We start from the raw sequence: 26,136 nt of genomic DNA, 5'->3' as shown, positions 1-26,136 counted from the left end.
CCCCATGGATTGTAGACTCTAGAATACAGAGTTTTTATTCATATATCAACTGAATGGTCATTATTTCACTGAGACATAATAAGCTATAAAATATAATTCTTATCACCAAGTGACCAACTCATTTATGCCAAAACTGGAAATTTTACAGTTTAGCCCCCATCCTCCGCCTGGGAAATTTGTGGGGACCCCCAAATGAGTCATATGTATGAGTAAAACAATTTTCTTGTACTTAATCAACAAAGAGAAAGAAAAATATTATTTTCCAAGGAAATCTACACTGTGAGATTACAGTTTGTGGAACTTGTAGGATAGAAAATTATTTCTCGGTGTCTAAGACAGTTCGAAAAATTTCTTTGTTTTGTGTAACATCTGGAAATATATCTGTTTGAAGTGTTGGTATAAAATCCTAGAAGTCTACTAAAACAAATTTTCTTTGATTTAAATATCATTTTCTCAAAATACCAGTTATGATAATTCTGATTCCTATGGTAAAAACTAGGTTTGAAGACGGTACTCTGCCATTCCTGTCAATCGTAGCAGTGCGGCACGGCCTGGAAGCGGCGGAGCGCCTCGTCCCGGGAGGCTGCGGAGGGGCCTCGGCGGCACGCCATTCGCTCTCGTTGGCCCGTCGGGTGTTTTACCACCTCTTGCGCCTGCACCATGCAAACGGAGCACCGGTGGCCGTCTTGTACGGAGACACAGACTACAGCAGCGTCGAGACCCAAGGAGCGGTCGTCAACTTTAATCTGCTGCGGCCTACGGGGGAATTCGTTGGTTTTGTCGAGGTGAAGGAAGATTGGGTTAATTTTGTTTCTTTCATTAGTTTTTTGTGTACGATTTTGCTGTGAGTGTGTTTTAGTAATTTGTTTTCAAGAAAGTGTAGAATTTAAAAAGGAAAAAGAAACTGAATAGGTCTATGTGCGACAGTCGCTACACAATTTTGTGGTCATTTCAAAACTAAAGTTTGATTAAAACCAACTTCAGTATTTATTTTTGCTATCAGTTTCAGGATCCCGGCCATTGATAATAATAGTTGCATATGTCCTCTGTGTGATTTGAGGAACATGTTGGAGAAATTAACAAAAATAAAATGCATGTTTTTATTAAAGTACTCATCAAGGGCATAAAAAGTGTCTTTTTTTGCTACGTCTTGTGCTTTATTTCTAAAAGTATTGGTTTTACTTCTCATTAATAACAGGGACAGTTTTATCAAAGAATGAGCTTGGTGTATATTCTTCATTATGACTTCTGCTCAATTCCATGAAAAGAATGGATCATCCTTCTTATTCGACCAGTACTCATTTTGTGTTATCATGAAATAGGGGAGAGAGTGTGGCAGATAAGATACACGATTTAGAGTGGCAGCCATTAAAACACAGGCATTTCTGATTGTGGCAAGATATTTTTATGAAATATCTATCACCAACTTTCTTCTTCGAATGTGTAAATATATTGTTGGCTCCCTACAACATTGGGAGAAATGGCCGTAGTAATAAAATAAGAGAAATGAGAGTTCAAATGGAAAGATTTAGGTGTTCATTTTTCCCTCTTGTCACTTGAGAGTGGAATAGCCTGAAAGTGATTTTGCCAAACACTGAAGTGTGAATTTCAGAGTACCATCAAACGAGGTGATTTTGGACACCGGGTGAATTCGGACAGTATGGCTATTTGCTCTTTGTTACTGCATAGAAACAAAGAGTTACTTATTTTAACGTCTGTGCGCCAGTTATTTTAAGCGCAAGATTGTATTTATCGCTTTCCACAACTTTTATTTTGCATCAGTTGTTTCCCTAGGTGAATAATTGACGAACAGTCTCAGTGTTAAAAATCCATGCATTATTGTAAAGAGGAAACTTTCTGTTGTTGCGCCGAGCAGGAAGTTATTGTAACCATAATTTTCAATGCACTCAGTAGCTAACAGCATTGAGACAATTTCTGAACAAGTTTGTCGAGATTCTCATGCAAGGTTATAAAATAACAACGGTTTTTGTAAAACTGTGTACTGTGTGGGGTGATTTCGGACAGTGCCAAGAACATATAAGAGCAGGAGATGTGCTACGGTATGGTGTAATTATGATCTGCAACTTTTAAATAAAGCTGTTCGTGATATTCAGAGTCGTAAATTATTGTACAGAAAAGCATTTGATTTGTATGGTATACCTAAATCAACCCTACAAAATAAAGTGCATGAAGCACATCCGAAAAAAATGGGAGGACAGCCAGTGTTAAATAAAGAAGAAATGTTGAAGCAAGGTATCTTGAGGGCTGCACATTGGGGATTTCCCTTCACTAAATTGGATATTAGATTTTTAGTTAAAGGCTACCTTGATAAATCTAGCCGAAAGGAGAAGAAATTTTGTAATAATTTGCCAGGAGAAGAATGGGTGCTTTTATTCCTCGAATGACAGTCAGAAGATCTTTCCCTTTGCTTAAGCGAAAATATTAAATGAGAGCAGCAGAAGTGAGCAAAGAGACTGTTTATTTAAATTCTTGCAAAATAAAAACTTATCTGTAATATATAAAATTCATTATATCATTCCATATCACTTATTCATAACAAAGGGCTGCCTTAAAATGTGTAAAATGTCACCAAAATCAAATAAAAAACTTGTAGAATATTAAAAAAAGGCAGCAACTGTCCAAATTCGCCATATATATATTGTAACTTCAGACAGAGATTTAAAAAACACATGTGTCCGAAATCACCCCAATCCATGGGGTGACTTTGGATACTTTATTTGACTGCCTCAGATAAATTTACCTACACATACACTTTCTGGTTCTGGGATATTTTATTTGTTACACATATACCCTACCACTTCCATAACAATCAATTTAATCTAACAATATATACGAAAGTTACAATCAAAATAACGACAAAACTGTCCGAAATCACCCCGTTTTACGGTAGTCTTACACTTCCAGATGTTTGCTGGTATTGAGAAAACGTGCTTCTTTTTTATGTGCCCATTGTAGAGTCTTGATTAGTATTTAGTAGCAGAAAAGTCTGTATTAATATAATTTTATTCATTGGTTAGGTAATAAGCAATGTTTCCTTTAAGACACTCATTTGCACCATTGTTTTTGGCAGTTTCGTACATTTCGGGCATCTTCATTTTTTATTAACACAAATAAATATTTTTTTCTTGTTAGGAACATATGGTATGATGATAAAGCAGAAGTCATTTATGATTATTTCTACATGACTTCAATGTAGACTGAAGCTAGGCTCTTGCAGATTTAAAATAACAGAGCTAGGATTTCATAAATGTAACATACTCTTCACTTGCAATAAATAAACATGTTATGTAAGACAGCTGATAGCTTCTCATTAGCACATCGCTTATTGTGTTACAGGTACTCAACATGGCAAATCTGCACAACATTCAGCTAAGGACAGGATGCTTTTGCAATCCAGGGGCATGTCAGGTGCATCTCAAGCTCTCTTCAGATGATGTCAGAAAACATTTCCAGGTATGACGTCAGTACTACCAACTTTCACAAAACTTTGTTGTATACTTTTTCTTGAACTTCTGTCGCATGTAGCTTTATTACTTAGTACTATAACATATGATGAATAAAAGAAATTATTGAGATAGTGAATGGAGGTGAAAATTTAATTATGATGGGGACTGGAATTTGCTAGTAGAAGAAAGAGGAGAAAGAAATATAGTAGTTGAATATGGACTGGGGGAAAGAAATGGAAGAGGAAACTATGTGGTAAAATTTTGCACCGAGCATATTTTAATAATCGGCGACACTCGGTTTAAGAACAATGAAAGAAGGTTGTATATATGGAGGAGCCCTGGATGCACCGGAAGGTTTCAGATTGATTATATGATGTTAAGACACAGATTCTGTAACCATATTTTAAATTATAAGACATTTCCACACACAGATGTGGCCTCTGTCCACAATTCATTGGTTATGAGCAGTAGATTAAAACTGAAGAAATTGCAGAACAGTAGGAAATGAAGGAGATGAGACCTGGATAAACTGAAAGAACCAGAGGTGCTTGAGAGTTCCAGTGAGAGTATTGAGGAATGATTGACAAGAAAGGGGAAAGGAATGGAGTAGAAGAGGACTGGGTAGCTGTGAGAGATGTAACAGTGAAGCCAGCGAGAGGCTCAAACAGGTAGAAAAATGAGACCTAGTAGAAATCCTTGGGTAACACAAGAGATATTGAATTTAATTGATGCATGGAGAAAATATGAAATGCAGCAAATGAGCAGCAAAAGGGACTACAAATGTCAAAAACAACGAGATTGACAGAAAATGCAAAAAGGCTAAGCAGGAATGGCTAGAGGACAAATGTAAAGATTTAGAAGCATATTTCACTAGCGATAATATATATACCACCTACAGGAAAATTAAAGTGGCTCTTGGGGAAAAGAGAAGCAGCTGCATAAATATCAAGAGCTCAGATGGAAAACCAGCCCTAAGCAAAGAAGGGAAAGATGGAAGGTGAAATGAGTATAGAGGAGTCTACACAAGAGAGATTAACTTGAAGACAATGTTGTAGACAGGGAAGATGACCTAGATATGATAATTGCAAGAAGAATTTGACAGAGCTGTGAAGGACATATGTTGAAACGAGGCCCTGGGGATGGATGACATTCTGTCAGAACTACTGGTAGCCTTGGGAGAGACAGCCATGACTAAACTATTCTGTCTGCTGTGCAAGATGGTATGAGTAGGCAAAATATCATTAGACTTCAAGAATAATGTAATAATTCCAATTCCAAAGAAAGCAGTTGCTGACAGTTGTGAAAATTACTGAACTGTCAGTTTAATGAATCATGGTAGCAAAATACTAACAAGAATTCTTGGTAGGATTCGAGCTCGGGGTAGATCAGTTTGGAGTCTGGAGAAAGGTAGGAAAACATGAGGCAATTCTAACCCAACGACTTCTCTTACAAGATAGGCTAAGAAAGGAAAATCTATATTTATAGCATTTACAGACTTAGAGAAAGTATTTGACAGTATTGAGTGGAATACTCTCTTTAAAATTCTGAAGGTAGCAAGTGTAAAATATAGGGAGTGAAGCCTGTTTACAATGTGTATGAGATTTGGGGGGTCATGAAAGGGAAGCAGTGGTGGAGAAGGCAGTGAGACAGGGTTGTAGCTTACCCCCGGTGTTATTCATATTGTACATCGTGTTCCATTCAGAATTTTTCTGCAGTGCATACTGGTTGGCCAGCATAGTAGCAGCCACATTGACACGGTATCTCATACATTCCAGGCCTTGTGACGATCCTAGATAGCCTCGTGAGCTGTCGTAGTTTTGCTGGAAGCCTGAACACTTACGAAATATTGTCTCTCTTCAGGAGTGGCTAATCTTTCCTGATGCTGTGCAACACAGAGACAAAAATGCAAGTTTGTTGCTCTCTTCTTTGGCAGTGTTGTAGCCATTTTCCTGGAGGCCTTTTTGGAGGTGGCTCAGTTCCAGTGGCAGTTTCAGCAGGTCTTCTGAATGCTTTGTTTTTGGGCTGTATGCTGGTGGCTGAAAGTGTGCACCTACTGATCAGTGCATGTGGATTTTCTGTAGACACTATGGCTGAGGTGCTCATCGGTTTTCCAGCAAATGAGGATTTCAAGAAAGGGGAATGCACCATCTATCAGTACTTCCATCACAAATGCCGTTCAGATGATCTAAGAGTTCTCTCAGTTTATCATGTCCGTGGGGCCAGTTGATAAAAGTGTCTTTGATATAATACAAAGCCACATCTTCAAATTTCTCCACGAAGGTTGGCTACGGATGAGCTAACAGACTTCCCATCACCGTACTGTTCGTCACGTAGGAAATATGACGATGTCAGTGTGTGCCTAAACAATCCCACTATAGTACTATCAAAAAACAGAGAGAGGTGATCTATACAGTCTTGTTTTAGGAGCTCTGACATCTTTTTCATTATTCTCAATGTCGGGTCCCTTGCCAGTTTCCAGTAGGTATCCTCCTCGAGGATGCACCGAATTTTAGCATCGTAGTCAGCTTTATTCAGAATGTCGGGTGCTCTGTCCCTGTGAGTCGGCAGAACCGTGACGAAGGGGTCGTTATGGAGTGCTTGAAGTGTGCCGCATTCAGTGCTAGTCGAATTGGTGGTGGTTTAGATTTAGAGATAATCTGGCACGCTTCATTACGAATTTTGACCCCACTCTCACTAGGCGTCTTGCAGATCGCTTGTCCGACCTCATTTATAATAGCACAGATAGGGGTACTCCGAGGCACCGGTATCAAAATGGCAACTGCATCGATATTTCTCTCCGTCATGTTGATGACAGTTCGCTCTGTTTTTGTTCTGCACAATGTTATTGTTGAGAGGGTTGGATGAATTTCTCTTTCTGTTTCTCTGTGGTTTTCTTCTGCATTGACACCTTTTGTGCGATAGTGGCAACGTCTATCCACTTCCAGTCTGTTTCCTAGAGTTCCTCTGTCTGTTGCAGATGGACAGCCAGCAGCTCGTGACCTTTTGAATCCAGCTGCCTCCTAGTGAAATGTAACCTTCCCCGCAGCAGGGCGAAACTGGCACAGTGATAGATTCTTCTGGCCACCGAGGTGTCGATGTGATGGCTCAACGTGTAGATTGTGGAATCGTATCCTCGTCTCTGCAGTGCAGCAGGAAGGTTAGAGAGCCTAACAGTTAGCCTTCTTAGCATGCAGCTTCCCCTGCCCTTTAATGCTGCATCACGTTTCTTCCCCACAGAGGTACATAGTGGACAAACGCGTGGTCTTGCGGCAATACGAGTTAATAAAATCATTTCGGGCTTCCGGCCACATTGGGTAAAAAGAAGAGAGATACTGACGTGGGTGCCATTTTGCCACTTAAGAAAGGTCTGAAGTTCACAGCAGTACCTACTGTGATATTATAAGTGGCACTGAACAAGTGATCCGCAAGGTGCCTAGTGAGAGTGCCGACAAAATTTGTCACGAAACGTGTTGGATTATTTCAAAATCTAAATGACCTGCGACTAACTTGACTAGGGCTGAGCGCAACAGACTTCACGCACTCCTCAGTGACCCCCACACTGTGACTCTGCCAGCACACAAGGGCAGTGCATCTGACATTCTGAACGAACAGAACTGAATAGAACACTAAAATTCAGTCGATTCTCGAGGAAGATGTCTAACAGAAACTACCTCAGGATTCAGTGTTGAAAATAATGAGAAAGGCATCAAAGCTCCTAAAACAGTCATCACTGGAAGAGGCCACCAATAAGAATCTCCTCCCTCAGCCACTGAGACCACCTACACTTTGTGGGCTCCCAAAGATCCACAAAAATGGAGTGTCGTCTTCACGTTATTGTGAACACCAACAAACAAAACATCTGGCCAACCTCCTTTCATTGCATGTGGATCACTGTGAGTATCACATCAAGAACACCATCAATTTTATCAACCGAATGAAATATCAGTGTCTTGGGTGAGGTCATACAATAGTCAATTTTGATGTGGTCTACCTATTACATGTGTTCCTGTCAAAGACTGTATAGATCTTCTCTCCCAGTTATTTGGTAGGAAAATCATGTGACTGTTTAAGCACACACTGACATTGTCGTATTTCCTGTATGACGACCAGCTGAATGGCATGGCAATGGGAAGTACATTATCTCCATCTGTACCCAGTCGTGCAGAAAGCTGAAGACATCACTTTGGACAAAAATAAGCCAAATTGCTTTTAGCATTATGTTGATGACACATTTATCATCCAGCCGCATGGATGTGATAAATTGGGAGAATTCTTAGATCAACTGAATGGCATTCACATTATGTTTACAATGGAAGTAGTGATAAATGGTGCATTCCCTTGACTTGATCTCCTAATTCACTGAAAATGAATAGGCATCTAAGCCACAGTGTCTTCAGAAACTATGCGCACACAGATTGGAATCTGCACGCTCTCAGCCACCGCCTACTGGCGCAAAAACATGGTGCTCTGGAGATCCTCATCCACTGTGCCGAAGTCATCTCATATGCTGAAAATCTGCCACTGGAACTACACCACCTTTGAAAAGGCTTCCAGGAAAATAGCTACAGTCACCACCAAGTGTCACAGGCTATTTCTAGTGAGATGCACACTGACAAAGAAGAGAGCAAAAAAATTGCATTTTTGCCTTTATGTGGCACGGCGTCAGGAAAGATCAGCCAGCTCCTAAAGAGACATAATATTTCATCAGTGTTCAGGCTCCTAGCAAAAATACAACAGTTCGTGAGGCCTGTGAAGAACGATGTAGGGCTCACACCACAATGCCTGGAGAGTATAAGATATCGTGTCAATGTGGCTGCTGCTAAGCTGGCCAAACAGTATGCACTGTGGAGCAAAGCCGGATGGAACATGAGAGGTGCTTATGCCTATGCTATCCACAAAGATCAGCTGTAGCAGAACACACTTTTGAAAATTGACATCAAATTATATTTGATAAAACGTCTGTCACTATGAGAATGAAGGGATTTTGGGTACAGCATAATAAAAGCAGCCATAGAAATTAAAATGTCTGGATATGCCATCGATAAGGATGGTGATTTGCAGACTAGCACAGCCTAGGTCCCGGCCGTCACAAGGTTGAAGTGGGTGTGAAGAGTGTGGGGTGAAAGCATTACTGTATTTGGTGAAAATGTATGAGAATTCTGCAATGAATAAAAAACTCTTTATTGCAAATTCCAGGGGAGTCAGTGCCCCCACTTTCCCTCCCTCATCGATTGCAGACAGCTGTGTGCTCCATTGCAGCTAGTTCGTGGGGTTGGTGGGAGGATAAAGACATTTGAAATCTGTTTGTGGACTGGATTTGTAGCTAATGTCCTGTGATGGTGTTAGTAGGACTTTCAGCATTCTAGGAAAAGGGTTATGTGTCACTGCAGGTGGACCATCTACGGTTGGCCAGACTACATGGGAGAGACTTTTTACTGTACAGGGTATGGCAGCTGTCAATGTGTAGTACTGTTAATGGTTAGAGGTTTTTATGCAGCAATCAGTTGTTGTTGTTGTTGTTGTTGTGGTCTTCAGTCCTGAGACTGGTTTGATGCAGCTCTCGATGCTACTCTATCCTGTGCAAGCTTCTTCATCTCCCAGTACCTACTGCAGCCTACATCCTTCTGAATCTGCTTAGTGTATTCATCTCTTGGTCTCCCTCTACGATTTTTACCCTCCACGCTGCCCTCCAATATTAAATTGGTGATCCCTCGATGTCTCAGAACATGTCCCACCCGATCAGATAGGAGGTCAAATTCCAGGAAAGTGGCACATTGGGCTGAATTGGACAATGTGAAGCAGGTGAGAGAGATTGTGTTAGGGATGTGGAGGAATGGCAGTTGCCTTTCATGGCCCTGAGGTGCCTATCGCCAAGCTGCAGATATATTTGTATATCTTACTCTCACAGGAGAAATAGTTATACGAGATCTGTCTAAAAAGTATCTGACCTTTGATTTTCCCGCACAAAATAGAGATGATAGTGTGGCGCCACTGTACACAGTAAAGGAAGAGACCTTTATGCGCATGCGTGAATTTTGTCCTGGCCTTCCAGCATGTCAGTTGCTGCCTGTCGGTCACTGAGTGAGTTGCTACACCATGTGTTCATCAGATTACCGATTCTCTCAAGATGAATGAATGTGTTGAGCAAAGATACAGCATCAACATGTGCCGAGTGTCTGCGAAATTTGTGCCCCTGTTGTTGTCGCCGGAACAAAAAGACCTCCGTTTTGACATTGCACAGGACCTTCTGGACACCACCAACAATGATCCTGGGTTTCTGAACACTGTGATAACTGGAGATGAGTCACAGCTGTACGGGTATGACCCTGAAACAAAAAGACAGTCATTGCAATGGAAGCATGCCAAGTCTCCAAGGCCAGAGAAAGTGCAGCAGGTGTGATGCTGACTGTCTTCTGTGATATCCATGGAAATGTGCATCATGAATACACACTGGAAGGACAAACAGTGACAAAGGAGTACTATCAAGATGTTCTCTGGCGACTTTGTGATGCAGTTGAGTGCAAAAGACCAGACATGTGGGTGGCAAAAAACTGGCAACTGCATCAAGAATGTGCCCCTGCACATTCATTCCATTTGATCAAAAATTTCTTGGCCAAACCTGGAATTACAGCCATTCGCCAACCTTCTACTCTCCAGACATGGCTCCTTGCGACTTCTGGTTGTTTCCAAAGTTGAAGAAGCCACTGATACCGAAAGGATCTCATTTTGAGAGTAAAGAAGAGATAATGCGGAACACGATGACGGAGCTGAACACCATTCCAAAAGGAGACTTCTAGAGGTGTTTCCAGCTGTGGAAGGATCAGTGGGCTACGTGTGTGCAAGCACTTTGCAGGGGATTAGGGTCCCAACCCTGTCAGGCATTCAAAATGTTTTTCTGGCCAAAGGTCGATTACTTTTTAGACAGACCTCGTAAATAAGTATATAATTTGTCAAGTGTATTAGAAATGAGATTGGAGGGTCTGGAGTCCATAAGATGTTGGGAAACATAGTGTTCAGTAGTAGCCAGTCCGTGGGTGTGGGTATGTCAGTGTATAGGGAGATAATGTCAACACATTATACACAAACATTACCCATGACCATGCTTATGCCTTTGTTGCTATTGAACGTTAACTTTTCCTGGTGGTCTACAGTGGCAAGTGAATAGTATCATCCAGCAGCAACATAGGAGCTCAGAAAGTGTTCCTTCATAGTCAACCATTGTCAAAAGAGAAGTCTTGTACTATGCCATAAATTATACATCTCTTCATCATCTTTTGAGAAGAGATCTTGTTACTTGTCCATGATCTGTATGGGATGAGTAAATTCTCTTAGAATATTTGCAACTTGTGTTCATCACCGTGCTACGGCTCTCATGACTTTGGTCACTGTAGCACATTATGCAGGTATAGGCATATTGCAGTTAGTGTGGTTTTGGCACTTACAGGATGAAACAGTATAATTGTCCCAGAGGCCCACAATACCAGTCATCCAGTTTTCAGCCGACTTGCCCCTTTTTGCTAGTGACAAAAAATAATCATACGGTTAAGATGATGAGATTAATACCTAAAAATGAAGTGAGAAGCATTGTTACCACATCATTTTTAATGTCACCTGCTTTAAATATTGTTGAAACTGTCTAAAAATTCATTGTTCAGTGCAAATGCAGACAAGAGTCTTAGCCACCAATACCTTCAACTTTGCCTGTATGTGTAAAGAGTCGGATAAAGATTATCCTGTGATCATGTTTATGCCAGCGCTGCTGAAGAAAAATGATCAGAAACTGGATAACATCAAATTCTCAGTAGTAGTAGTAGTAATAATAATAATAATAATAATAATAATGTAAGTAATGTGCCTCCAGTTGTGACACATACGCATCTATTGTAGAGGAAAATACATGCAGAATAAGGCCAGACTCCAAATAGGGGAGTAACATGAGGCCCGATGTCACGAGAGCAGCCACTTTGTGATCGACTTTGAGTACTGTAGGATTCACAGAGTCCTTCAACCATCCAGCTGTGTGTGTTGGGTTCTGCACTTCAATTTGAAGAACCAGAGTTAAGCCCTACTTCATTGTTGTTATTATCTTTGTAGTACATAGTTTGAGTACTTTTGAAGAAAAATTACAGGATCCTTCATGAACTGTAAACTTTAGCTCGAATATTTGGCTCCTGAATTTAGAATTGACAGCAGTCTGAGGATTTCAAGCCACTTAGCAGTAGCATTTATAATTTGACTGTGCTCTGCCTAACAGGACAAGATGGAGTGACAGAAAGCTTGCAAAATGATGAGAGAATTTTGCTACAGTCAGTGAGATCGAGGCCAAAGTCGTTTCTGAAGATGTGCTAGACAGTGGTGGGATACCAGTATAACTATCGTGCACCCTACGCCTGACAAGCAGTTGTGATGGTGTGGAGTGACATTTCTTTTCATAGCAGGATCTCTATGGTTGTCATCTGCGTCACCCTTACAGCACAGCAGTACATTGATGATATTCAATGCCCCATTTTTTTTTTGCCCTTAATGGCATGCTATTGTGGACTTACATTTCAGAAAGATAAAGTCCACCCGCACTTGACGAGAGTTTCTACTGATTGTTTTCATGCTTGTCAAGACGTAGCTCGGCCAGCTGTTTTCATGCTTGTCAAGCCGTTTTCATTCTTGTCAAGCCGTACCTCGACCAGCAAGATCACTATATCTCTCCGCAATTGAAAACATTTAGAGCACTATGGGCAGAGCACTCTAACTAGCTGGGAATTTTGATGATCCAACATGCCAGTTGGATAGAATTTGGCACGATATTCCTCAGGTGGACATCCAGCAACTCTGTTGATCCATGTCAAGCCAAATAACTGCTTGCATTAGGCCAGAGGTGAACAAACATGTTACTGACTTGCTCAATTTGTGAAGCTCTTTCTCTTGAATAAACCGTTCATTTTTTCTGGAACTGTAACTGTTTGTTTGTCTGTACATTCAAATCACGTCTACTGATTTCTGTCTCATTCAGATAATTCCTTTGTGCTGTGTCTTTGTGTGTGTGTGTGTGTGTGTGTGTGTGTGTGTGTGTGTGTGTGTGTGTGTGTGCGTGTGTAATAAAAATTATGTCATGTTACTCATTTCTGGAAAATCTGTAATTTTATTGTTTGACCTCCATTTCAGGCAGGCCACGTATGTGGTGACGAAAGAGACCTTATAGACGGTCAGCCGACCGGATCCGTTCGCATATCCTTTGGCTACATGTCAACCGAGCACGATGTCGACAGGTTTCTGGAGATGGTGGAGTCAGCTTTTGTACGAGGCCCGGCGATTTTCGAGACTCCGAAATGGTGGCCAGAGTTTGTTACATTGTACAGGCAAAAATTCCAGGTGGATTCCAGTTGTGTACCCAACAGTTTTGACATCACAGTGCCGAATTCTACAGAACCTTTGTCACGTAGCTTAATTAGTGCTCAGGAAGCAGGGAAGGTGGAAAAGTACAGTTTCACAAGTTACGTTACTAGACGTGAAAAAGACAAAGTAGTATCTAGTCGCTTCCGAGAAGAGGGAAATGGTGGTGCAGGTAAAGAATTTAACCTGGTTAATGGGAGCAGTTGGTGCACAGATGTACCTGAGCAGGATCGTGAGAAATGCTCAGGTGAAATGATCTGTGAAGTCAAAAAACTGAAGTCACTTCCTCTTCTTAGTGATGAGAAACCTCGAGTACTTCCGGACTCTTTCAGTGACGTGCAAGGTTTTGCTGACAGGCTTGACAGTCCGAGAGGGATATGTGGTGTGGAGGATCCTAAACAGGAAATTGTGTTGTGTCCAGAAACTTGTAAACATCTCTCCCCTTTGCCCACCACTGAAAACCTCACACGGTCTTGCAGTGATACAAACAATAACACTTCTGAAGAAGAAGCAAATGGAGACAGCGTGATTTTTCAGCAGAAAGTAGTAGCTTCCTCTTTCCGACCTCCGAGGAACAAAGTGTTCAGAGGTGCCAGCAGTATTGATGCTAATAATGAAACTGAAGAGAACTGTTGTAAGCTGACTGTACAGCCAGAAAAACTGCTACAGACCGTGAGTGGGTAAGTAAAATTTTCTCTTTTTGGCCTTGCAAATGAGCTGTAGCCTGCATGCCAAATAGTAGAACATCTGACACTCCAGTTGTAGTGTAAGTTGAGATTTTGAGAAATGTTTTACTTGCCTTTCATCACAGAATAATGTGTGTGTGTGTGTGTGTGTGTGTGTGTGTGTGTGTGTGTGTGTGTGTTAAAGATTGATTGATTGATTATATATTCATGTATTTTTATCCAGTTTCTTGACAGTGCAACTGTCTTCTCTGTACACATTACCATAGAAACAACGAAATTAAATAATTTTGGAGTAAAAGAGACCACTCGCAGAATAGCAGAAATATTGAATCGTCAACAGGCGCACATAAAAGAGAAAGAAAATTTGGTAGCTTTTGGAGCAAATCCTTTCTCAGATTAGAGTACACACACACACACACACACACACACACACACACACTACATGGTACTGGTTGGATGCACAAAGTTGGAAATGCAGTTAGCAGTGCACTGGTTGGGGGGTGCGGGGAGTACACAGTGATGATAATGTGGAGCAGTGAATTAGGAGCTGGTGGGTGACAGGAGAGAGGAAGGGGAAACTGGGTGGTCAACTTTGTTCTTGGCAACAGTTTGGAGGTGGCCATTTATGCTGGTGGGCAGCTGGTCGGTAGTCAGAACAACATAAAAGGTTGTACAGCTTCTGCAGCAGAATTGGTATACGGCACGGCTGCTTTCACCGGAAGCCCATCGTTTGATGGGGTAGGATAAGCTTGTGGCAGAACTGGAGTGGAAAGTACTGGGTGGGTGAATTGGACAAGTTTTGCACCAGTGTTTTCCACAGAGCTATGATCCCTGTGGCAGGGGATGTGGAGTGGGATTAGAATAGGAGTATATGTAATAAATATAATAGAGGGAAACATTCCATGTGGGAAAAATATATCTAATTGGAATGACTCCTGACCCTCTCCCTTAAAACCCACATCCTTTCGTCTTTCCCTCTCCTTCCCTCTTTCCTGATGAAGCAACCTTGGGTTGCGAAAGCTTGAAATTTGTGTGTGTGTTTGTGTCTTTTTTATTGTCTCCTATCAACATACCAACGCTTTTGTTTGGTAAGTTACAGCATCTTTGTTGTTAAGTATAGGTAATAAACTTAATAACTGTAAATATTTATATAATACACTTCATACTTTTAAATGTTCTTCAATGGAGCAGGCATGATACTTTCTATAACACGAGTGGGTACTTGACACATTACATACACACATAAATAATAGTTATTTTTATGTTGTTAATACCTGCCAGGGTAGCCGAGACTGCTAATGCACTGCTTCCCGGACTCGGTAGGCGTGCTGGCCCCGTATCGAATCACCCGGCGAATTAACAAGGGAAAGTATGTCGACCAGCCTGGGTGTGGTTTTTAGGCAGTGAATACCGGGCTGTTCCCCACATTCTGCCTCAGTTACACAGCTCACAGTCATTTGAACATGTTAGCACTATTTCATGGATTACACTAGACACATACAGCTGTGGTACACTACTTACATATAAATAAACTTTCACTGTATCATTCTGATGTCACATAAGAGTGTTACCAAACAGAAATGACCCACTCAGAGCATTAAACAGAATAGTTGCATCAGGTCCAAACCAACTGCTTATTTGATTACTAATCATCATGTAGACAATTGCTTCAGTGTGGTATTCTCCTACTGGTTCAGAATATGGGTCATTTCCTTGCAGCTGTCAGAGACTGTGATGGTGTGTGTGTGTGTGTGTGTGTGTGTGTGTGTGTGTGTGTGTGTGTGTGTATATTTTGTCTATTTTTGACAAAGACCTTGTTGGCCGAAAGCTTATTTTGTGGCAGTTTTTTTTGTTGTGCCCATCTGTGATTCAGCATCTCTGCTATATGGTGAGTAGCAACTATTCTTTTCATAATACTGGATCATAAATTTTCTCTGTCATAACTCACTGTTTATTTTATATTACTGCTGCTCACTTGGACATATGACAACACAACTTATCACTGAGTTAGCTGAAGAAATAATGAAGGAAAAGTATGGGCTTGCAGTTATAAAACAACAATGAAACACTAAAAAACAAAGTTATTTGTAGTCAGTGCACTTTATACATAGGCGCACACAGTAGTGTTAAAGAATTTCCAAAGATTTTTGCCTCAGTATTTGCTTTTATGTTCTCAGGAAGTTTGTTAACAAAATTTAACTGCTGTGTGGAAAGCACTGTTTTGGCACAGTGGTGTGTTTGTGTTGAGTTGTATGTAAGTTTTCATTTCATCAGGCAAAATGATCATGAACATAGCAGTTCTTTTGGAATTTACCGTCCTCACCTATTACATTTATTTTAAAGAATACAAGTATTTACGTAGTGTAGATGCATGGTAAAGGAGAAATACCAGATATCTTAAACAATACTTTACATGAGTCTCTAGGTTTAAATCCAAACATGATTCTGATGGCCCTTTTTTGCAGTTTGAATTTGCTGATAGCTGCTTTTGAGTTCCTGAAAATGTGATCCCATATTTTGGGTGATACTGAAATTAGGCATGACGTACACTCCCTAACTGTTTTCTCACTACAGCAGCATTAACTATGCAGCATTTCTTTTGTGTTTGTAAATGGGTCTCTCTACGAATAAGATAAAGCACTATTTTTGCAGTTCCATTAACACAGTGAAAAAGTGCTTTGGTTTGAAATGAATATTCCGAAACATGTATAAGGCAGAGCTGGTTATGTTATAAGCAACGTGGGTTTGATTTATAGCAAACTACGAAGCACTGTATAATTCTGCCACAAGTGCTGATGTCCGACAATGATATCATATTCGGCACATTGAAGTGCCATATGTTACATTTGGAAGAACTTATGCAGTATGGTGAAAGTCCGCCAGTGGTACTACGATGAAATGGGCCTCATATTCAGTCACAGTGTAACTGTGAACATATGAACAAGCATGAGTGTCCAAACGTCTATAAGCATAAGTGTCAAAACATCCATAGCTATCAACCATTCCACAGGCAGCTCAGTGCTCAACTGCTGTAGCAATCAACTGCAGTCAGGGCAGGATGCAGTTAGATTGCTGTAGCAGTCCACTGCAGCCATAGGGTCATAACATCTTACACAGAGTCTTTGAAGCTAATAAATGGTAAAACAAACCTGTCTGAAATCAAAAGAGGAGTAAGACAGTGATGTTATATTTTTACCAATTCTGTTTACTGTGTATACTGAATACTTGATAATGAGGACACTATAGTAGAGAAGGAAGGAGTAAGCTTAAGAAGCCAGAAGATCAACAGCATCACATTTGCCAATGACGTGTTATTGCTCGGAGGTACAGTGCATCCGCAAAGTCTCTCTGCACCAGTGAGCTCCCTGTGTCTCAACTTGCAGGGTGCGTAATGTTGACAGAATGTTTGTGTTGCTGTATAAGCTAGGGTCTGATATTCACTACTAGTGGCTGCAGTTATGTTGGGAGATGGTGTTCAAAATTATTACAATTAAAACAATGAAATTAACTGATTATATCCATTACAATTAAATACTCTGTACTCACCAATATCACAGTAGATGCTGGAAATGTTTTCCTCATTCTCGAAGCATAGTTCAACACGTTTACATTTATTTGCAAACACCTTTGCCAGTGTTTCTTGTGTAATCGAATACAGATAATCAATTATTTTTGTCTTCAGTTCATCTATCATCTTTGGGTTATTTTCATACACAAATGTTTTAGCTGTGCCCCAAAGGAAAGATTCAGGGAGGGACTGAGTGAAGGGGCCAGAGACTTTTTTGTAATTACTCTGTCTCCAGATATTTCATCTAAAAGTTATAGGAACTGGTGTGCTGTATGATCAGTAGCATTGTCTTGTTGGAAAAATGAATGATTAATCTCATTTTCATTCAGCAGAGCAATAAATGGGTAAATTATCTCGGAACAATAGACATAAGAAGTGATGGTAGTATTGAAAAAGATCGGCTCTATAATGTTTGCTTGCATTGTGGCAGCCCACTCGAATTTTCTCTGTATGGAATGGCATGTGGATTTCCTGGTGACGAAATTCATGAATTTTGGGAACTAATGTAGCCAGATAGGTGAAGTCAAGCCTCATCGGTGGAAAAGGTTTGATCTAAAACACCAACTCCATGTCAGTTAACAAATTTCTTAAACCATTCACGGTATGCTATTCATTTCTCACAGTGCATACAATGTAATTGTTGCACAGCACTAATTTTATACAGATATATTCTGAGTTCTTTAGTTTACGGACTTAAGTCTCTTGCAATAATCTCCTCACTAATTTTTTTGGACTCTGCAATACAATATCTGACGTGTCATCAAGCTTCTGTTCTGTTAAAATTTTGGACTTACCAGTTCACAGTTCATGACGAACTGAACCTGTCGTCTGGAATTTACGAATTAAATCACCCACAGTGTCACGGTGCGGACACTGTGAAGCAGGAAGATGCAATCTAAATTGCCACCTCACACGCTCCATAATGTTTCTCCATCAAGTTTCCCCTTGCACGGAAAACCCCTTCCACTAAAAATACTCTCTTCACAATAGTAAGCATTCTCACTACACTCGGCGTACCCAAGAACTAGACAGTAACACAACTGATACCTGAAATGCACACGCAGTACTACTACCCCCGTCCACAGAACACGTGCAGGCAAGATTTTAACATGCTGCCAATCTTACACCCCTCAAAGGAGATACTTCTGAGGCTCACTACTGCGGAGACACCGTGTGGATGCACAGTATATCAATCTGTCTTTGAAGAACACCATCCAGACTTGAAGGAGGATTGAAAAAGTGGAAACAACATATGGTCAAATTGAACAGGCTGTAAGTACAGATAACTGAAAACTGGGCAAGTGAAAGACAAATAAGATCAAGAATTGCTGTAGCAAAGCAAGCTTTCCAGAAAACGATATGATTATTATGTACCAAAATGGTGGTGGAGTTCAGGCAAAGGTTGAGTAATTTCTTTGTGTGGAGTGTTTTTCTGTATGGCTGTGAAAACCAGACAATGAAGGAGTGAGAAATGAACAAAATTTAAGTATTCGAGATGTGGGTTTTGGGCAGAATGAAGAAATTAAATGTGTAGATAAATGAAAGACAGGCAAGTAATGAATGGGTAAGGGAACACAGAACTCTCCTAAACCTTCTTAAGAAAACTGTTGTGGGACAAATACTGTGATGACAAGGAATTCTAGTAATAGTTATCAAAGACACAACTGGACAGAAGAAAAATAGAAAGGAGAATAATAAAAATACTGGTTTGAGTGAAAAGAGGAAGATACACTATGTGATCAAAAGTATCCGGACACCTGGCTGAAAATGACTTACAAGTTCGTGGTGCTCGCCAACGGTAATGCTGGAATTCAATATGGTGTTGGCCTTGATGACAGCTTCCACTCTCGCAGGCATACATTCGATCAGGGGCTGGAAGGTTTCTTGGGGAATGGAAGCCCATTCTTCACAGCGTACTGCACTGAGGAGAGGTATCAATGTCGGTCGGCATTCCAAAACATCCCAAAGATGTTCTGTAGGATTCAGGTCAGGACACTGTGCAGGCCAGTCCATTACAGGGATGTTATTGTCGTGTAACCACTCCGCCGTAAGCTGTGCATTATGAACAGGTGCTCGATGGTATTGAAAGGTGCAATTGCCATCCCCGAATTAGTCTTCAACAGTGGGAAGCAAGAAGGTGCTTAAAACATCAATGTAGGCCTGTACTGTGATAGTGTCACACAAAACAACAAGGGATGCAAGCCCCCTCCATATGAAACATGATCACACCATAACACCACCACCTCCGAATGTTACTGTTGGCACTACACACACTGGCAGATGATGTTCACCGGGCATTCGCCATAGCCACACCCTGTCATCGGATCGTCACATTGTGTACCGTGATTCGTCACTCCACACAATGTTTTTCCACTGTTCAATTGTCCAATATTTATGCTCCGTAAACTGAGTGAGGCATCGTTTGGCGCTTACTGGCACGATGTGTGGCTTATGAGCAGTTGCTCAACTACAAAATCAAAGTTTTTTTCACATCCCGCCTAACTGTCATAGTACTTGCAGTGTATCCTGATGCAGTTTGGAATTCCTGTGTGATGGTCTGGATAGATATCTGCCTATTACACATTACAACCCTCTTTAACTGTCACCAGTCTCTGTCAGTCAGCAGATGAAGTCGGCCTGTACACTTTTGTGCTGTACATGTCCCTTCATGTTTTCACTTCACTATCACAATGGAAGCAGTGGACCTAGGGATGTTTAGGGGTGGAAATCTCACGTACAGACGTATGACACAAGTGACACCCAATCACCTGACCACGTTCAAAGTCTGTGCTCTCTCACGATGTCTACTGAGGCGCCGATATGGAGTACCTGGTAGTAGGTGGCAGCACAGTGCACTTAATATGAAAAATGTATTTTTTGGAGGATGTCCAGATACTTTTGATCACATACTGTACCAAACTATGAAGCAGTTGGCTTGGAACAGGTTTAGTTTGAGGCAGCAGTGTGGTGACAGAGACATATAAGCTGTCATTCTTAACTTCCTCCATATGTGAATAGAATGTACGGTACAATAATGCACTTTGTCGTGGTCATTAGAGTATAGATGAAGGTACTGATCAGTTATGTGTGGTTAAACATAAAGCAGGACTCACTTTTCTGCCCAGGAAATCTGAAACAGTCACAACACTGAGGCACATCTTCGTGTACCCAGTGAAGTCGTGCGGCGCCATGGCCGTCCCGACGTGGCAGGTGAGTGCGCGCGGCCTGGCCTACGACCGGCAGTGGATGGTGGTGACGTCTGCGGGGGTGGCCCTCACGCAGAAGACGGAACCCCGGCTGTGCCTCATCGTGCCTCACGTCGATGTCGACGGGAGGATCCTGCAGCTTCACTTTCCAGGTGTGTGCATCTAGGCTGAGCTGATTTCCAGTATATTTCAGCTGGACATCTGTGTTAACCATGAAGTGTCGTAGGACACATTACAACGTACACACAATCATTCTACATCAAGAGCTACATATGTACTCTGTGAACCGTGTACGGTGCATGGCATGTGGCGCTATTACTATTCTGTTTCACTCAAAAATGGAGAAAGGAAAGAACAATTGTCTGTATGCCCCATTATGAGCTCTAATTTTTCTTACCTTGCATTCACATTCCTCGCATGCAGTGCACGTTAGCAGCAGTAGAATCATTCTGGAGTCAGCTGCAAGTACTGGTACTCAAAATCTTCTCAATAGTATTTTGTGAAAAGAACAATTTCATCCCTCCAGGGATTCCCATTTAAGTTCACGAAGCATCTCCATAGTACTCTTGTGTTGATTGAACATACTCCTAACAAATCTAGCAGCATGCACTTGAATTCTTCGATGTCTTTCTTTCAGTCAGACCTGCTGGGGATCCCAAACACTAGACAAGTACTGAAGAACGGGTTGCTTTAGTGTTACGATGCAGTCTCCTTCACGGTTGAGCCACACTTCCCTAAAATTCTCCCAATAAACTGATGCAAGCATTAGCCTTCCATACTACCAACCTTACATGCTCATTCCATTTCATATCGCTGTGCAGTGTCACACGTTGATGTTTTATCTCACCGTGACTCTGTCAAGCAGCACACCACTAATACTGTATTTGAAAATTATGGGATAATTTTTCCTACTTACTTGTATTAATTTGCATTTTTCTAGATGTAGAGGGAGCTGCCATTTTTCAGACCAAGCAGAAATTCTCCTGTTTCCTCCAACAGTCATAAACAATGCTTCCTAAATCCATGCTGATTTGTGGAAGCTGCCATTTGTCACACAAAATAGAAATTCTCAGCCACAATTGATACTTTCTAAAACCATGCAGATTTGTGGATGGAAGTCTGAAGGGAACTGATTATATTTGAACTTACAATATGCTCAGGAATTCTGCAGCAAACCATAGATAAGGATATTGGACTGTAATTTTTTGGGTCCATTATTTTACCCTTCTTATATGCAGGAGTCACCAGTGTTTTTTTCTTTTTCTTTTTTTTTTCGCAGTTGCTCGTGTCTTTGTGTCAGGCATGAGATTTGAGATAAATGAGAGCTATGTAAGGAGCCGGTGCCAAAGAGAACTCCCTGTAAACAAATCATCATTAACTCTGTTATTGCATCATCATCATTATTGGACATTGAACGCCGGATAAAGGATGCCTCCGAGATGTTTCAGTGCATTTTCTATTTGAGTCTGTTCCCAGATTCATTTTTTGCTTTTCTGTACCTCCTAATAATTACCAACATGCCACTTTCTGTTACTCAGCAACCATCAGGTTTTGATTGATTTTCACATTAAAAGGTCATGGCTCAGTGCCATAACTCATTACTGTTGTAATTACTTTTTTCAGACGTTTGAAATTTTACCAAAAACAATCAAGACCATTTTTTCTCTTCTGGTTGTTGATTTATTTTGTTCTCCATCCAGTTGTTGCCTCCTGCTTCAATATGTACAAAAACTTATCACCCTGTTGTAGCACTTCATTTCTGCAGTTTTCTAATCTGGTTATACTTTATTTTACTGTTACATTTTCAGGCCTTTTTCTGTAATTAGTTCTTTTAACTGTTTTAAGTTATTATTGAAGCTTATCAGAATTAGGGGCAGATAGCACAGTGTCATCTGTAAAATGAAGGTGGGTCAGATTTGTGCCATTAACACACATGCCTTTTTTGTTTTCCCAGTGTAATGTTTTGAAAGTATCTCTAGTAGGACCACTGTGAAAAACTTTGGTGGCATGGAATCTCCGTGCCTGTTGTTGCTTTCAGTTTCAAATATCTCTTAATGCCACCTGCTTAATAGTGTGTCAGTCCGCCTTTGAAAAGTGTGTAGGACCCACACCAAACAGCACTAACAGGGGAACTCAACTGGCACTCTCATGAACATAGACGTAAACCGTCACTAGGAAGTTTACTTACTCAGTTTTGAGAACCAACTTTAAATAATAACTAGGAATATACTGCAAGCTGTCACATACTGCTCACATAGGTGTCGTGGGGCAAGGTAACATTAATTATGGCATGCACAGGAGGTATTCAAACACTCATTCTGCCCACCCTTCATATGTGAGTAGAATTGGAGGAAACCCTAATTTAAGTAGCACAATTTGATGTACGCTCTGCCATACACTTCACAGTGGTTTCCAGAGTATGGTTGTAGATGTAGATGTAGATGTCTATATAGATGTCTATGCACAGATCTCACAATTTCCATAAATTGTCAACAGGTGGGTCATGAGACGTGTTCCATCAGGTGAATTTGGTGGCCAAGACATCAGTGTGAGTCAAATACTATGCTCTTCAAACCCCTGTAGCATGATTCTGGTCTTGTGACATGGACAGTTATCATCAGGTTGGGAGATGCCTTCGCCGTAGGGAAGAAGTAGAGTGTGAAGGGATGCAGGTCATCCGCAATAATATTCATGCAGTCCACAGCTGTCACGGTTCCTTCAATTACTACCACAGGTCCTGTGGAAGCTCAGGTGACTGTCACTTGTACCGCAGTACTACTGCCGCCGGCCTGCATCGATAGCACGCTGCACGCTTTGAAGGGCCACTTGCCTCGACAATGGCATATCCGGACTCGACTGTCAACATGGTGTTGTCTGACTGGGTGACTCATTTCGATTGCTCCACAGTCTAATCTCGATGATTCTACATCTACATCTACAGCTACATTTATACTCCGCAAGCCACCCAACGGTGTGTGACGGAGGGCACTTTACGTGCCACTGTCATTACCTCCCTTTCCTGTTCCAGTCGCGTATGTTTCGCGGGAAGAACGACTGTCTGAAAGCCTCTGTGCGCGCTCTAATCTCTCTAATTTTACATTTGTGATCTCCTCGGGAGGTATAAGTAGGGGGAAGCAATATATTCGATACCTCATCCAGAAACGCACCCTCTCGAAACCTGGCGAGCAAGCTACACCGCGATGCAGAGCGCCTCTCTTGCAGAGTCTGCCACTTGAGTTTGTTAAACATCTCCGTAACGCTATCACGGTTACCAAATAACCCTGTGACGAAACGCGCCACTCTTCTTCCGTGCTGACTGCAGTAGTAATTGACTGTGTCATTAGATTGACATGTAGGTATGCTGCAGAGAGGCCCGTGTTCAACAGTGTGTGCTGTATGGTGTGCTGTGAAACGCTTGTACCTTCACCAGATCATTGCCCATTCCACTTTATTGAGCAGGAAAGCTTCCGACCTCTACATTCTGTGATGGCGTCTGGATGTCTGATACCGTGTCACTGACTTGTGGTTTGATTGTTATTCAAACATTTTTCATAGACTCTCAAAACAGCAGCGCACAGACAGTGGACTAGCTTCATTGTTTCTGAGATGCTCATTTGCAGGTGCTGGGTCACAACTATATGCCCTATGTCAGAGTCACAGATTTCGCCATTTGGGATCTGTACTGACACTAGAATGATTCCTCGTTCCTCTCTGCTGTTTTTAATATACGAGGGCTGTTCAGTAAAGAATGATCATAATTGTTTTGCGGTAATAATTTCTTCCGCAAAAATTTAATCTTACAATAGTCTGTTAGTTTAATGTGCAACAAACATGCTGTAGTAGTCTCATTGTTGGGACTCCTGGTTCCCACCTGTGAAGGTCAGACATGTTCAGTATCGCCTACCACTGCAATGGAGGTAACACGCGTGGAACAAAATGCGGCTTTGAAACTCTGCTTTTGTCTCAACAAATCTTCAACTGAGTCCTATACAATGTTACAGGAGGCCTATGGAGAGTCTGTTCCTCCCTATAGCACAGCTCGGAGGTGGTTTAAAATGTTTGAAGAGGAGAGACAATCAATTTCAAAGGAAGATGGACCCGGTGCTCCAATTTCTGCTCTTATGGAAGAAAACATCAACAATGATGCTGTCATTGTGAGAGAGGATTGATGAATTACCTTAAGATCACTTTCTCAAGTACTGAACATTTCAATGGGTGCCACCCACACGTTGGTGACAGAGAAATTACACACGGCACGTGTTTGTGTGCGATGGGTTCCAAGACTGTCGATTCCTGAACAAAAAGGACATTCACGTGCAGGTCTGCGTGCAGTTAAAGTTGATGTTAGAGGAAGTTCCAGAGTTTCATTCAAATGTAATCACTGCTGATGAAACTTGGCTACATCATTTTGATCCTGAGAGCAAACAGCAAAGCTCAGAGTGGAAATCTCCTTCATCACCAACTCCGAAAAAAGCAAAATTCATTGCTTCTTCTGGGCAAGTTATGGTTATTTCATTCTTTGATCTTCATGGAATGGTTTATCAGCATGTTGTACCTGCACACAGATCAGTAACTGGACAATACTACAGGGATGTCCTGAAAACATTGCAAGTCCATATCAGGCGCAAAAGACCACATTTGCATGAAGCAGGGTGGATGCTGCACCATGATAATGCACAGTCGCATTTTGCCAATGTTGTTTCTGAATATCTTGCAAAAATCAATGTGAAGTTCATCCCTCACCCTCCTTATAGTCCAGATTTAGCCCCATGCGACTTTTTTCTATTCCCTAACATGAAGAAACACCTTCATTGGAGGCATTATCAGTCATCGGAAGCAGTGATAAAGGCTGTGGAGGCGATTTTGAAGGACCTCTCAAAAAATGGTTTCCAAGTGCATTACATTCATGGGAGACTACTTTGAGAAGTACCATCATTCTTTATACAATGGCCCTTGTACTTTCCTCAGTGAGTCACAGTTCCACTAGGTGACACTAAATCTCATTGTGAACACTGTACTTTTCTGTGTAGTAATATCGATTGGATTGATGCCTCAATTCTTGGAAACAGTTAATATGGATTTAGTTGAAACTGAGAACTAAGACACCCAGACAAAATTGTATATTTTCATTCATGATTCCCAAATGGTTCCTTGTAATGCACTGAAAGAAAAAGAAACATTAATAAAATGCAGAACAATGAAATTATGTAGTGAAATTAACTGATAATGGCAATAACTTGTGTATGTATAAAAATTTCCTACATTTTAAAAGTTTTAGAGTAGCATACTTCTGAGAAGGCAAGTGATGTCGAGATGCACAGCAGGAACAGGGAGTATCCTGTGTGATGGCGCAACCAGTAGCGTCACTGTGCTGTTCCTGACTGCTTTGTGGCATTGACTTTCGTGAGAGTAAGCGTGTGGTGGTGATTTTGCCGTTGTATTGTTCACATGTTCACAACAGGTGATATAAAGTGACCACAATAAATATTATATTAATAAGTGATACCAGAATCAGTCCATGTTCATACATATTTTGAGAGATGGTGGTAAATGGAAACAGTATCTTTCAAGCCACATACCCCAGCATTGTTAGTTGTCATGAAAGGGAACAGCTTGAGTGTGCAGTGTGTGACAAAGGTGGTAGTAGTACAAAAGTTTTTACCTACTTGCATGCACAACATTTCTGTGTGCATACTCTTTTTAGCTACGGGTGAGGGAAGGGAAAGGAGACCTCTGACAACAAGATGTCTTGCATTTGCCTGGAACATTTTGGAGCAACCATGGAAAATACAAATTAGCATTTTTTCATGAATAATATCGTG

The 26,136-nt window shown here is 41.2% G+C and overlaps 1 protein-coding gene across 1 annotated transcript in view; it reads left to right on the top strand.

The window, feature by feature from the left end:
* Window positions 1–26,136, top strand: part of LOC126109833 (molybdenum cofactor sulfurase 2) — a 143,791-nt gene that overhangs the window by 59,926 nt on the left and 57,729 nt on the right. The window contains exons 6-9 of the mRNA XM_049914893.1: window positions 500–785; window positions 3,358–3,474; window positions 12,627–13,534; window positions 20,234–20,466. Of these exons, the coding sequence (XP_049770850.1) occupies window positions 500–785; window positions 3,358–3,474; window positions 12,627–13,534; window positions 20,234–20,466 (1,544 nt within the window). The remainder of the gene's footprint in view (window positions 1–499; window positions 786–3,357; window positions 3,475–12,626; window positions 13,535–20,233; window positions 20,467–26,136) is intronic.

This window comes from Schistocerca cancellata, chromosome 12 (genome assembly GCF_023864275.1).
Source record: "Schistocerca cancellata isolate TAMUIC-IGC-003103 chromosome 12, iqSchCanc2.1, whole genome shotgun sequence".
In the NCBI taxonomy this organism is placed as follows: domain Eukaryota; kingdom Metazoa; phylum Arthropoda; class Insecta; order Orthoptera; family Acrididae; genus Schistocerca; species Schistocerca cancellata.
This window is presented reverse-complemented; position numbering and strand designations above follow the sequence as displayed.